Raw genomic sequence first — 14,457 nt, 5'->3', positions numbered from 1 at the left:
AGCTCCAGCAATTCTGCTCACGTCTTTATAACAACATATGCCACAGAGCCAGAAATCTAATGCCTCAAGGAGACCATCAAGAGAAGTTCAAATGTAAACATGTACTAAGAAGAGTAAGCGATTTGTTGCTCGCATTTTTAAATCCCTCCCCATCTTTAAGCTGTATGTGCCTTCTCATTGCTGTCAGGTAAATAAAGAGATTAATGTATTTGTGCTTCAAAACAAGAAATGTAAACTGTGTTTTGAGTTATGAGCGATGCCCTGACTCAAAGTCTTTAACCACCCCTCCCCCCTGGGAAGAGGACCTATCCCCTTTTCTAACCTCTGTCTGCTCCTAATCCATAGCCCACTGGGAATACTGATGCAAGGCGTCTGGCACTATCCTTTCCCTTGGCCCTGAGAAGGACTTAAAAGGACACAAATGCCCTAGTGCGCACTGTGTTTCTGTCCTGACTCCACGGTAGCCACAGAGGGAGGGTTCCCACCGGGAGAAGGAGCGACAAAAACACATCTGTCCAAAGAGTCAGACGGTTGGGATGGGAGCCTCTGCTATGGCTCACATGGGAAACATGTCAATGAAGCCACAATATTCACCTCTAATTTTCATCTTAAGGATTGGGTGTGATGTGAAACCAAAGAGGGTGTGATAAAAAGGCTTTAAAGTTGCTTAAAAATAATTTATAGTTTGTTTTCATGCATATTTTTTGCTTTTTTTATTGAAAGCTGTGTCGGTTCCTTACATGTTCCTTTTTTCTTCTTGTAAAATGCTAACGGGTGAAAGCATCTTGAGAAATACCTGTTTCTTTCACTCTTTGCTTTATCAAAGATAAATCAAAAACACTTGCATACTCCAATGCCAAAGAAACTGCCACAAATATTTTTTATCAAACAAACACTAGTGGACTGAAGTAGTCATTCCACCTTTGTAGGATCTAGCACCGAAGCCATGGATGACGTTTTGTCACAGTGGTGTAATCAAAGTTCGCACCTTTCTACTTAGGACCACAAACAAGCACAAGAGCAACAAGAGCCAAGCTTGGAAACTAGCCAGCTTTTTCCTTGTGCAGCCTTGTCCTCCATTCACCAACCTGAACCTCAGAGAAACAGCTCATTTGAAAAGAAAATTCACACCAACCCTCAAAAGCTTATGCATAGTTTCACAATGTATCTTATTGCTTAGGAAATTAGACCATACATAAAAGTGTTTAATCTGATATGTGTTGCTACAAATTCACTTCAGGCCTTACCATCCAGATCCTCAGGCCTGGTAAGGTCAATCACTCTGTGGCCAATTTTTCCTTCCTCTCCCAGTTTGCCAAGGTGGTGCCCGATGCTGTCGAAATGCACCCTTTCCTATAGAAAAACAACGAAAAATAAAGTTGGGTTAAAAAAGCAAGCAAGTGTTTAAATTTCCACAATGAGATAAAAGTGTTAAAAAAAACCCAACATATTATTTTAGCTGAATATTTGAGAAGTGAAAGGATCTCTGATATATGCAGGATGTTTTTGGAGGTGCACCTTTGACAAGAGGTAGATGCGTTTTTGTTACTCTCTGCTCTCTATACTCTCTGCTCTCTATTCAGCTTAAGATGACAGAGGGGAGAGAGACAGTGAGGGCCCAGGGGTGCTGTAAATAGATTTATAGAAGGATACTTTGTAATCCCCCATACACAATGGGACTGCAGCGCTCTTTACAGAGCTCAGATTTTTCTTCCTTCGCTGCCATTTCTCTCAGCCTCTGTTTTCCTAGCGTATGGCACTGAGAGCTCGGCACCCATCATTTATTCAAGGTTCATGTTTTGGTGAACGCACCGTGTTTTCCCGTTTGTCATGTCATTTTGTGCTCAGATTAAACTTGGCATCATGTTGTACTTGAGCACAATGAAACCCTGTCATTCAGCACTCCATGACAATATTAAATGTCATGTCCGTGTGCATTTACAGAATAAAATAACAGCTTTCGGGGGGCCTTTGAATAGTTGCTGCACATTACACTTAATGTATTATGCAAGGGGAAAGAGTGCCGACTGCTGCCGGGTCCATTGTTGAATGACCTACTTCCTCAGTGAATACACAGAGCATTAGCAAAGGGCTGTCCTGTTCTCTAAAATCTCAACTAGGAGATGGACACTTTGACTCTAAATGACACAAATAAAGCACCATCCTTTTTGGAAGGTTTCACTCTGACGAGAAAAGAAGCCATAAGGAAAAGAAACACATTTGTTTTATTCCTAGGGTGCAGATGTTCAATCTTTTCTTCGTGTAATTCAAAATGCACAGACTCTCACGCAGAGTCCCTAAACTAACAGCTTCTAAGCTGCACCTAGAAAGACCGATAGTTATATTCATTTTCCTCCGTATCTCATTATATTTCTTCCTCCACAAAAAACGTCTACACCTATTAAAAGGTATTAAAAGTTGTGTGGTCTCAACTGCGGTTGTGTAATATTATCATTTTATTTTTCAAAAATCAAAACAATAATTGAATAGAATTACCAGAAGAAAGTAAATTGAATTAAGAAAAAAAAAACATAAAATAACCTACATATCTTAAATATTTCCATCCTCTTTTGTGTGAGCTCCTTGTATCCTTCTATATGAACAATAAATATGACAAAATGAAGGATGAAGATAGTTTTAAGTGCATTTGAGCTTTTTTGCAGCATTTTAATGTTCTTCTTGCTTTTATTTATTCAAGAACTATTCTTCAAAAGAAAGGAACATGAGAGAGGCAGAAAGAGCTCTGCAATTTACCATTATACTTGAAGGAGCACTCATTATTTATGACCAGCTGAGTGATTTTGATATACAATTAACCACTACCTGCTTATGGCCTGTGATTAGAGGCTGTCTATCTGACAGCCCTTTGCTTACTTAAGTGTTTTCTAATTATGACATATGTGGTGGTCCCTGCTGGGTGAGAGGACACTTTGTAAAGAGAAGAGGAAGTATGGGGCCTTTTCACACTGTCACGTTTTGTGTGTGGACATGCACGCTGCATGTGTACAGACTCCTATCCATCACCCATCCACATTATTGCTCTTAATGAAAGAAGGCAGCGGCCTGATGACAAAGTGACTTAAGTGCGATTAGCTGGATGGTGGTGCTTCACATGCTTCCTCTTGGAAAGTCCAGTATTGAAACACAGTCTTTGCTGGTGCTGTATGCCTGTAATAAAGTAGTCGCCTCATCCCTCTTCTGTGCTTCGCTGGCCCCTCTTGATCTATCAAGTCCTTTTATAAACTCATGATCATTAAGCATCATGTTGGGATGGGGAGAAGAGAGGATGGGGGTTATCCATCAATGATTTTCATTAATAACTGGAGCGGCGTTGAGCGTTTGCCTCCACCGCACTGAATCATGTGATCGGTGGAGATCAGCACGTTAGACAGCTCCGAACATCACTGAATGAAACGCTTGTTCAGAGGTTGTTTTGAGGTTGTTTTACTTTAAGTCTACACATTTTTCATAGAAGCCAGCACTTTGCATGCTACAATATTATGGTCTAATTAAAGTAAGTATTGCTATGCTAATTAATACCAGCCTATCAGTTCACTACAGCATCACAAATTTTCATTAAATTTTATATACCAAGTTGATATACTTATCGGTTATAAGTTTGGTAATTTATATCTGTGAGTAAGAAATATGGTCAAAATTAGGGCCATAAGTTATCTGCATAGCACTGAGGTTTTGTTTTAGGGGTTGGAAAATGTTCAGTGAACTAATGCTTCTTTACTGCCCACGCATCAAGCGCTGTGATAAATTAATGGCAGTTTTATTATTTTATAGTGTCATTAAATTTTTACTGATCACTCTGACACAGCGGAGTACCAAAGGACATACAGTATCTGGGGGAAGTGGGCTTTTTTGCTATGGGAACAGACGTGGAGGCAAGGAAATGTGGGCCCATCAGTGTATAGCTAATATGAAAAGGGTATTTATAATGCAGAGTGAAAGAAAGAGATGTTTGAAATTATTGATAAACTATAATTTAACCAAGAGAGAGCATAAAATCAAAAGAGTTTTAGTCAAATAAAGATAAAAACAAAAATCAGGAAACAAAAGATGTAACAGAACACATTTTACCCCTCCCTTTAGACCACAAACAGCTGGCAAGATACCAGTCTCTCATCTAAATGACTTCGGCAAGCAGCTCCCCATACCGCAAGGAAAATTACAGCAGTGTGCTCCGAGCTGCCACTCGAAATAATCTCCTCTGCCCTGCCTGTAAAGTCTTTTGTCTGTAAAGTTTAGAAACAGATGTAGGACTTCTTCAGCTGCACATGACTTCAGCTGGCAAGTGAAGTTGGTTTGGTAAGCCAGATGTGAGTCACAAAGAAAGGGAGAGAATTAGAAAGAGAAATAGATAGCAGAATGTGTGGAACTTCTTGGGCAAGGGAACCCAAAAGCATTCTTGTCAACGTAGCAAAGGAAAGCTTTAATCTTGCTGTCCGCAGAACATGCGCTCGAGGGCTTTTGCTTTGCCCACAGGGCGTTTTCTGGGCAAAAGCGGGTGGCGGACGGCCCTGTGTATTGTGCCTCCTATTGCCCTGGATTTTTTGCAATGTGCTGCCTATCACAACTCTCATTTTCTCTCACGTCTGTAAATAACCTAAGGCTATGGGAGAGCAATAGGCCTGAGATTGTTCAAAAAGATCTAAAAGATATCTTTGCTGAGAGAAAGGTAGATGCTGTGAAGATTTGGTAGGTCTTTTCATGTTGATCGTGTCAACAAATGCACAACTTCTTCCACAACATCTGAAAAATACCTGATGAAACACTTAGAACTTTAAAGTTTCTCTCAATTTTGTCAATGACACCCTTACTAAACATAAAAAAGCAAAGGAAGACAGAGGTTTAATTGTATGCAGTAGACACAGCAAAACTATTGACTCCTAATATTTTGTTAAACCAAAACTTGAGGATTTTTTTAAATATAAAGATAAACATCAGATAAACATTAAAAAACATTTTTCAGTTTACTCATATGAACACTCCCCCCAAATAACACTCATATGAACAGATGGGCACTCACACTGAGCCTGGTTCTGCTGGAGGTTTCTTCCTGTTAAAAGGGAGTTTTTCCTCTCCACTGTCGCTACAAGCATGCTTAGTGTGAGGGGTTGCATTCGAGTCAATGAGTCGATGCAATCAACTATTTCAATCAACATTTATTTGACTTTGAAATCGGTTTATTGATTACATGAAAATTCAGGAACCCCCTTAAACTTGACAGGATTTACATGTGGACATTTTAAATCTATTTAAATTGTTTAATGCATCTTTTTCATTAGATGTGATTGCCTTTTTATAAAGTTTCCATAAATTGGGTTTCTACAAAACCCTAAATGTCCATTACTGGTGTTTGCTATATTAACAACCTGGTAAATGATGCTTTAAGGTAATGTTTCAGACCATATCACAGTGGCTTTGTGAAGTGAACATTAGTTATCACTGTGCCCCTAAACTCTTCAGTGAAAACAGGGGGTCCCAGACCAAATCCTTCAACAGTCTGTCCCAGTCCTGACAGAAACAAAGACGGCACAATGCTACACTTACAATGTCTCAAAGTTCGCTGCCTCATCTGGTTTGTATCTTTTTTGAACTATGTTATTTATAAGCCTGCAGCATTCCAGTAGTTTTGCAAGTTTTCAGCTACAGTATTTAAGTGTTAAATACATCCAGGCGAGTGGTAAACCCACAGGTCCTTTCATGGAGGCCGTTGCTCTCTTTCCACCCGCAATCATCCATTTGATGGGGCTAATGCAGCCAGAGACAGAATCAACAGTAGCAGCCACAAAGGGTTGGACTCTGTTCTAAAACATAACAGAGAAGAGACACAGGGCTATTTTGCTTCTATTGGTTTAGTAAGTGCATTACTTCATTTGTTTTAAGCCAGCTTAGCCTCTTTTATACATTTATTATTGCTGTTTCCATTTATTTATTTAAGTTAATAAAATAAAGCAAGTTTTGAAGTCAGAAAAAATAAACTTAAGCAGTAAGTAATTTTAGCACTCCTTCTACAGTACCTTTTGAATATAGCATTGTCTTAAACAATGACTGGCCTTCATGTTCCCTGCATATCAAAGCTACATCCCACTGTTATTCTCAAAGTACCTGGAAGACCTATAGTACAGATGACTAAAGAGATAGGTTGTACAGTATTAGTGTTGATTGAGTAGGGCGGTGGGGTGGTGGGCTATTAATGCCAATGGTCTTACACTGGGCTGCCATAAAAGTGTTTGTCTAAGAGCAAGAATGAGAATATAGAAGACCAGGACCAGGTTGTAGAATACAAAGTGGCAAGTTTGATTTTCCAGCCAGAAACAGTAGAGGGAGAGGACATACCCAGTAATTGTCTCAAAAAACCTTGGATCACAGGGATTTCAAAGAGAAACATGCCTATATCATTTCTAAACCAGAAGGTATTTTTGTCAGGTCCAGTTCTCAAAGATCCACAACACTTACACCAAATAGACCTCAGCCTTGAACCTCTTCAAATCCTTTGGGTTGCTAGCAGTAGGAAAGACACCAAAGGACTAACTTTTTCACACTAGGACAAACCTCAAATAGAAGCTGGTGTGAATACAGCCCAACTTCGGCAATGATAGACTTCATTTTTCTAGTATATTCCTTCCATTATTCTCTCTTGTTTGCACCTTTTCATTAGGAGCATAGCTTTTAGCCACTCATGCCAGTAGTATTTCTAAAGCTGTAGAGAGCAAGAAATTCCTCTTGTTAAAAATCAGGAAAAAATACTGTCAAATCAACCTGCAGAGATGCAGCCTTGAGGCTTTGGTGGGGAACGAAAGGCTTGACCCGGGACGGTCCCACATCTGTAAAGACACACTCTTACTTTTTTTTTTTTTTTGGCAAAAGCCAACAATTGGACAAAGCATTAATGTAAGCAATCTTCACAATAGCACTTGCTGGCTGCAGCCAGTGCCTGCAAGCTGAGAATAATCTAATTTGGATGGGCAAACCCTTGTATGCCAAGGATTTACACTCCAGCCAAAATGCCTTGCTTTGCAATTTCCAAGACAGCAGTCGAAAAGGAGTAGAAAATTGCTTCCAGGGCTGCAAAGCAGACAAGATTATATTCAAAGTCTTTGTGAGGGCTTTGCCTGAATAGGACCCTGGCATCACATACAGACACACACTTACATGTGGTTATATGCATACACATAATACAAACACATGCACACCCACACGCACACACATAGGGGGGAAGTGTAGTAACTATAACCAATAGGTTAGAAGAGAGGATTTTGTGACGCAGATGAGTAATCTCTACTTGAATATTTACAAGCTGAGCTTTGGGATACAAAAAATGGACAATTGTAGTCATCAATACTGAGGAAAGGTGATGTTGTAGGGCAGAAAGGGCAGCTCAATAGGTTAATACACTGACCTTTTCCCTTTTGATTCCAGTTAGGGATTTGTCAGCAGAAGAATATATTTTATCTTTGTATAGCTCTTAGACATCAAACACATTCCATGCATGTAAATGGCAGATAAAGAGATGAATCACAGTCAAAAAAACTGTTTTTTTAAAAGCAGAATCCAGAAGCAAGACTGGCCACATGACAGGTTGGTTTTGTGTATTTTTCTGGTTCTTTTTTTCCCCTGGTCCTGTCATGAAGTTTCAGATATAGCTGAACACAACAGCTGGGGTCTGAAAAACTGAAGTATTAAATAAGGTTGGTTTGTTTTTTGTTATTTGGTCACAAATATACATACATTTTTTAATGTATGTCCCAAAGCATTTGTATGTATTTCATATGTGGATATTTGCTGTAATATTTGCTGTAAAAATATAAAAACATTTTTGTCCAGTTGTTATAAGATTTTGTTCAGGTAATCTTTTAAAGCTCTAAGACAATAGAATATTTTGAGTTGTTTTTTTTTTTTGCATTCTTGGTTTCCTGAAATATGCCCAGTAAATTAATCTGAATTCTAACATTTAAGTGAAATTTCCTGAGCAATTTTGGTCTTATTTGTTATAAACTTCAAGACACTTTAAACTTGTAGATAAAAAAATTGCAACACCACAAACCGGTTGTTGTTTGAGCAGCATAGAAGGAAACAACTGAAATCAGTTACAAATGGCCTCACACTGGTTGTGTGTTATTACGGATATGCTCAAATATATTCTAGGTTAAAGCTTCCAGTGAGTATAGAGAAGATGGTAAATAATGGAACAAAGTAATTGCCCACTCCAGACAATAATACCCTTAGATAAATATTTCAAATCGGCAAACTGAAGAGGGATTTTAAATGGTTTATTGTACTGATGGGATATAGTGAAAACAGAAAAATAAAGAGAACCAAGAAGACTCACTCTTTTAGAGCATAAATATTTTACATGTCTTCAGGTTAAAGGCTTACATACTGCTGAACAAAGTCCTGTCTATCCCATGTTCTCCTAGGTCAGTGGCCAGGAAGGGAGGGAAGGAGAGATAAAGGCCAGGCAGGAATGCATTGTACTGTTCAAATACACTTTGTATGAAAAGATGAATTGATCCATCTCTAAGCAGCACTTAGACCCATTCCTCTACCCGGTCATTATAGCCGAATAAATCAATATTTAATATCCCCCTCTAACAGCCACACTGAATGATCTTAACCTCTCCTTAATCCCATTTATGTTACCTTCCAGAATCTTCTTCATCTAAGCTCTCACTATGATAAACTTCCAAACAAGAGACTGGAAGGGGAGCTATTAAAGACCACACCATATTTATGTCAGGTGAGGCGCTTCCTTTAAAATATTAATATTCTGTAACTGACTAAAGTGAATGCTTTTATCTGAACCACCAAAGCCTTTTTACTAAGTTGGCTTGTTGTATCAGCAAAAGACTCTCTTGCTGCTCTCATTTTGCAGCAGAATTACAACTTACTGTCATTTATACAGTATGCAGCCAAAGAGTCTGATTGGGGCAATTCTTAAAGCCACTTAGTAGAGATTATCTCCACTAAACTTTCTTGGCCATTAACAGTTTCTTTAAAATTAATATATGACAATGATTTGCAAAAATAAAGAAAGTTTTTCACAAGCTTAAGTATGTAGTATTTAGCCCAAACTAAAATTGTTAAACAACTAGCACGTTATTAGTTAAGCCTGGTAAATGTGGCCAATCACATGGTGGCACCTCAACACACTGAGACATGCAGGTTTATTATGCAACTCTAATGCAACTCTCATCTTGTAGGTTTATAGGGAATGGTCTGAAAAACAAACAGAATTTATATACTAGCAGTTGTGCGAAAGAAAATAGAAGTAAAAAGAAAGAAAAATATGAAAATCCTCTTTAAAATATTGGGAACAGGGGCGTAAGATCAAACCTTTAGAAAAAGAGTACAATACTGAGTTCATATTTTGCACATTGCCAACAAAATTAGACAGCAAACTGTGAAGGTGTTGCCTGACGTAATGAGCCTCTTTGTTAAATTCCAGCATATGCGTTGCCTCTATTGTTTCAAATTTAATGATACTAAAATAAAGGCTGAGTCATTTAATAGATATTTGCAAGCAAATGTTTGAAGCACCCCAAACACTTCTAATTTTTTCCTTTTTTTCCCTTGTAGGCGTTGTGCTGCTAGCGTTTCATCCTAGTACTCTTCAAAATAAAAGCTCATGTTCTATCTGCTTAAAGGACAAACAAATAATAATAGATTACAGGTGATGAGTAACGGACTTATTGAACCACAATATCTATTCAGAATGGATGACAGATCTAATACAACTTGTATTTTTAATGCAGGTCCAGTCCAGATATTAGGATAAAAACATTTGAGAAGTCTCTAGCAAGCATAAACGGGAGGTTGTTTTTACAAAAAAAAAGTCTGTTAAGCTCTGCATACTAAGGACAATGAGGCTGTCAATGGGCTGATTGTGAAAAAAAAGACCTTGTTTAGTTAATACTTTCATTTCATGACATGTTTAACTGCTTTTTTTCCCTCAGGCACACCTTAATTGTGATAAAGGGAGGCAACTGTTCTCACTCCTGAGGCAGGATATGTAAGAAAGGGATTTAAAACAATAAACTTTCTGCACCATGTGTTAACTAAAGCAAGAAATCCCAGAAAAGTCATGAATATGATTTTTGCAAAAAGTTTGAGTGAATAGTAAAATGAACTTCTCTTTCTCAAAGCTGCTTCTCCATGAGAAGGTGAGCTGATGAATTGATTTGTTATTGTAAACTCTTCTTTGTTTTTCGGTGGTCAAGTAGTAAGCAATAGATAGAGTGGTATCCTACTCTTTCTCTCTGGGCTGCATCACTTTATCCGCTTCACTTCAGGAAGAGCATAGTTAATAGCCACCTGCAAAGGCACTAATCTCTTCCAAACACTAAATTAGGAGGAAATCAAAATAGATATTCATAGACTTTTTTACATATACATTGACCTAGTTGAGGGTGTTGGTTGAAAGTGTCAGGTGCTGAAATATTAATGAGCATCGCTCCCAGTTTCTGCCTGCTCCTCACAGCCAACTGGCAACATGGCATCAAGCTGAAGAGAAGAGGACAGCTTTTTTCTTTCCTTGATTGACTCATCGATTGAAGATATTTTTAAAGGGAATCCCTGGGAGTGTGTGCTCCTGGTACAAAGCAGCCTCATCCCGTGTCAGGGGACAGAGAAGGCTGCAAGTCGGCTTTAATTGGGCAAAGACTTCAGAGTTTTCTTAACCCACACCGGGCACTGCCATGGCCTGTCACGGCCCTCACACCAACATCAACAACGCAAAAGCCTCTGAGCATACACACAGTAACACATTCATGCTAATTTAAGTAAATACACATGTGCAACTAGTCTTTGCCAGCTCCTATCAATAAGACCACCCTGGATGTTGATTAAAGTAAATTATAAGACTTAAGAAATGCTACTGTCTGAAAATGTTCCAGTTTCTAGCATAGTTTATTTTCTTCGCTTCTTTTTGTCAAAGAAAGCTGCTTACTTTTTGCTTTATAATCGAAAACGGTTGTGAAGAAATCCAAAATCAAGGATAAAATGGACTAAATTAAACTGGTTCTAACCTTATCAAGTCTACAGTGGTTAAGGCCCACTGAACTAAGAGCAGACAGCTTCGCATCAATGCCCTGTTGGTGATGCTGCAGCTGTTCCCTCTGGATCTGCTCCCTCATCTTCCGGGCCTCCTGGATTGCCTTCATCACCGTGTCCTGGTCCCCGAACAATGCAGTAGAGTTTAGAGTTGACAGAATGTCTATGCAAAGAAACAACAGAATAAGCACACAAAAAACACCAAAAATTCAGTTTGAACAATTGAATGTGAGTTGTTGTAAAAAGATTTTGAGAGACAAACCCCGACCAAGGCCTCCTCCAAGTGGGCTGGGGATGCCGCCTTTGCCAACGAGACTGCTAGGGCTGCTTTTACTGCCCGAGAACAGGTTTGATGTTGGGGATGAGGGAGATTTGACCATGTCTGATGTCTTTGGCCGAGCAGACAGGTTGAGGGGCTGTGTTCCCTCCTCCTACATGGGCAGAGATAGAAGCAGGAAAGAAGACAGATGTGAATGAGGTCCCCCTCCCCTTCTTGGAGAATCTCTGGATTCCCAGACTGCACAGTTTTTCTCCTCTGTTTCTGGCTAATTACAGAATTTCTACCCTGACTAAAAACTCCTTCCTGATTCCTAATTTTTTTGTTTCTCTCCATCCCTTTCCTCTCCTCCTTTCTCTTCTGCTCTCTCCTCTGCGATCTTCCTCACAGTCGTCCGGCGCCTTTGTTCACACTAATTAAAGCAGATTCTGTCTCTCTGTACATCTTCATCTGTTCTGCCTCTCCTCCTCCTCCTCCCCGCTCTCTGTGTCTGCACTCTGGTTCGAAGAATAAATAATGACCAGATAACAGCGGTGCCAGTGATCAAAGACAGCTGTTCCATTCATCAGATGTCGACTTACATTATCTACTTCATTAACTTGTTTTCTAATTTCATTTCTCATTTGTGCCTACTTGGTCTTTATCATAAGCTTTGATATGCCCATACCTAAAAAAATATACAGTGGAGTCTAGCTTGTAGCTGAAATTAAAGGAGGATGCATTTATTTTGTATTGCTTGACTGGTTGTGTTTGTACACTCTTAGATGCTCTGTGCATAGTGTTACATTTCTATGTAGAAAATTTTAACCTTAAACAGATTTTACCTGTCATTTTGTTTACACAATCTCATCTTTTTTTAAAGTGCAGCCTTGAAAAAAAGGAAAAAAATAATAAATATAAATAAATATATAAAAAACAGTGATATAAACATATGACTCTATATTTACAGTTCTTTTTTTTTTACCTGCTTTAGACTATTAAACAAACTGAAGTATTAAACAAAAGAGTAAGCCTGTTAGAGCACCCTTTACATTAAACTGTACTTCTGGCAAAGAACTCTAAAAGATGCAAAACTATTTCTAAGTAAGACACTATTACCACCCACTCTAACTTCTATAGAATAAATCTTACTGAAATATTTGTATAAATGTGTATTAGTTATTCTAGCTGGTTAAGGTGTTGAGGAAGGGTTGATTAGTAATTCATTATTTGATGTTTTAATTAATAAAATTTTTAAAGTATGACTCCCAGGTACCATCGAAGCAGATTTTTTAGCCACATTTTAAGATGGGAGAGGCATGAAAACATGCTTTTTCATTCAACAGAGGTGTTTTTTTTGTTTGTTTTTTAATTTTTTTATTATATGCATAGAAAGGGACACACACCGAAAAAACCTGCCCCTTATGTTCACTAACTTTAATTTTCATTAAACAGAAACAATAATTGACATGTCAATCCAGAATTGCATTGTCCACGTTATACTGTAAACCCATCTTCATAATTGACTGACTTTAGCAAAGTAGTATAAATTAAATATAGGCTTAGCTCTCTAAGCTTGTCTTTTAAGAGCCCACAGTCTCCTCTTGAACCATATGGCTGAAGCACATAGAGTATTAAGGCTATTTTAAAAAGCTTTGTACGGCAGTAGAGCTAAAAAAACAACAAAAAAGTCAATGTTATTCCACTAGAGCGTGAAAGGAGAGGGGGTAATGGGAGCCAAAACTTGTTCACCAATTATTTTATTCATTTAAAATCCTAATAAAACGTTTACCTAACTATAACCCTATAAACATTCAAAGAAATTGTTAATTTTAGTTGTGTTAAAACTGAACAGATATAAATTAATACAGTCTGATGAAGTGATAATTAAATTGAGCACAGCTTCATGTATGTGTTTCTGAGTAAAAAGTGAAGAAAAGCTAAAGTGGTTTTACACAGTGATGTATGGCGTTTCTCCATTGTGATGTTATTAGGCTAAACTACTTCAAATGGACATATGTTTCTGATTATGGCCTTACTGAACTAGACTGTTGAATGTGTGTCTTTTTCTCCGCATAAAGGCTGAGTAACCTCACACAGCAGCAGAACACACATCATGTATTTGGTTTGTTCACAGGGATAAGAAAAATATAAAGGTTGCTGATCTCACTCTTTGCTTCACTGTTGTCTACAGTTGTTAAACACTGGTGTAATGGGTCTATTTAATTTTACTTCCAAAAAGAACCTCGACTTTGTGGAAAAAAGAAAACTTGTTCCAAAATTACTGACTTGGAGTTGCCACCGCTATAGCAACCACATCCACAAAGTCCCGGTTAAGAGACAAGGAGCCCTGTTAAAGCTCCTGAGATTGATGACCCCAATGAGGCTGGGCTTACCACTATTTAATCTTTACTCATGTACTAATTATTTGAGTTTATGAAGACAACATCAGCTGTGTCAGGGTAGTTTGAAGTTAGAGATGTTTGGTGCATCGGTTAAAGGAATTTCGTCTGTACCTTTACTTGAGTGATGGGGCTGGAAGAAGTTTTGTCATTCTTTAAAGATGAGGGAGAGATGGGCCCACTAGAGTTGAGGGGCTGTGGTAGTGGAGGCATCTTGGCTCCGGGAGACACCTGCATGCTGGCAAGCTGAGCGGCATACAGTTGCTGTTGAAAGGGCAGGGAGTTAAAGAAACCAGCAAGGCGTTAACATCCAAATCCAGCATACATTCAAAGTTTTATATTCTGTCTTTTGCTCTCCCTCCCTGCTGCTGTGTCTGCCTTCACCAGCCCCTCATTTCTTCTACTTCTTTCCTCTCTTTCCATGAGGCTGGCAATGAACCCCCTTCAAAGGTCTTAACTGTATTTCAAAGGCTGAACCCAGAGAGAGACAGAAGTCTTAAAAACCATAAAGAGATGGCTTTCACTCAAAAAACTTGGAGCCCCTATTTTCCGTTCATCACAGAGAAAAGTTTGCTGCCTCGACGCAAGTGTGTTAGCACAGAGATCTACGGAGCTTACTATTGAAGATTCTGGCTTGCGATTTGTCTCTGCTCGGCCAACAGGGACCACCCCCCCTCATCTCACAAGCACCTTCAGCTGTTGCCATCACAGAATACATTAAACAGACACATTGTA

The 14,457-nt window shown here is 38.7% G+C and overlaps 1 protein-coding gene across 13 annotated transcripts in view; it reads right to left on the bottom strand.

The window, feature by feature from the left end:
* The window catches only part of LOC107085580 (transcription factor SOX-6-like), a 153,048-nt gene that overhangs the window by 12,430 nt on the left and 126,161 nt on the right, over positions 1-14,457 (bottom strand). For 12 of the 13 annotated variants that reach the window (XM_015375976.1, XM_015375984.1, XM_015375981.1 and 9 more), the window contains 4 exons: positions 13,837-13,986; positions 11,327-11,495; positions 11,040-11,227; positions 1,248-1,353 (listed from right to left, as the gene is read on the bottom strand). In XM_015375976.1, coding sequence (XP_015231462.1) covers positions 1,248-1,353; positions 11,040-11,227; positions 11,327-11,495; positions 13,837-13,986 — 613 coding nt within the window. The remainder of the gene's footprint in view (positions 1-1,247; positions 1,354-11,039; positions 11,228-11,326; positions 11,496-13,836; positions 13,987-14,457) is intronic. The other variant, XM_015375982.1, reaches the window with a different exon arrangement.

The sequence above is a fragment of the Cyprinodon variegatus genome, unplaced genomic scaffold (assembly GCF_000732505.1).
Source record: "Cyprinodon variegatus isolate N-32 unplaced genomic scaffold, C_variegatus-1.0 Scaffold128, whole genome shotgun sequence".
Lineage (NCBI taxonomy): Eukaryota > Metazoa > Chordata > Actinopteri > Cyprinodontiformes > Cyprinodontidae > Cyprinodon > Cyprinodon variegatus.
Note: the sequence above shows the minus strand (reverse complement) of the source record. Positions and strands in the feature narration are given on the sequence as shown.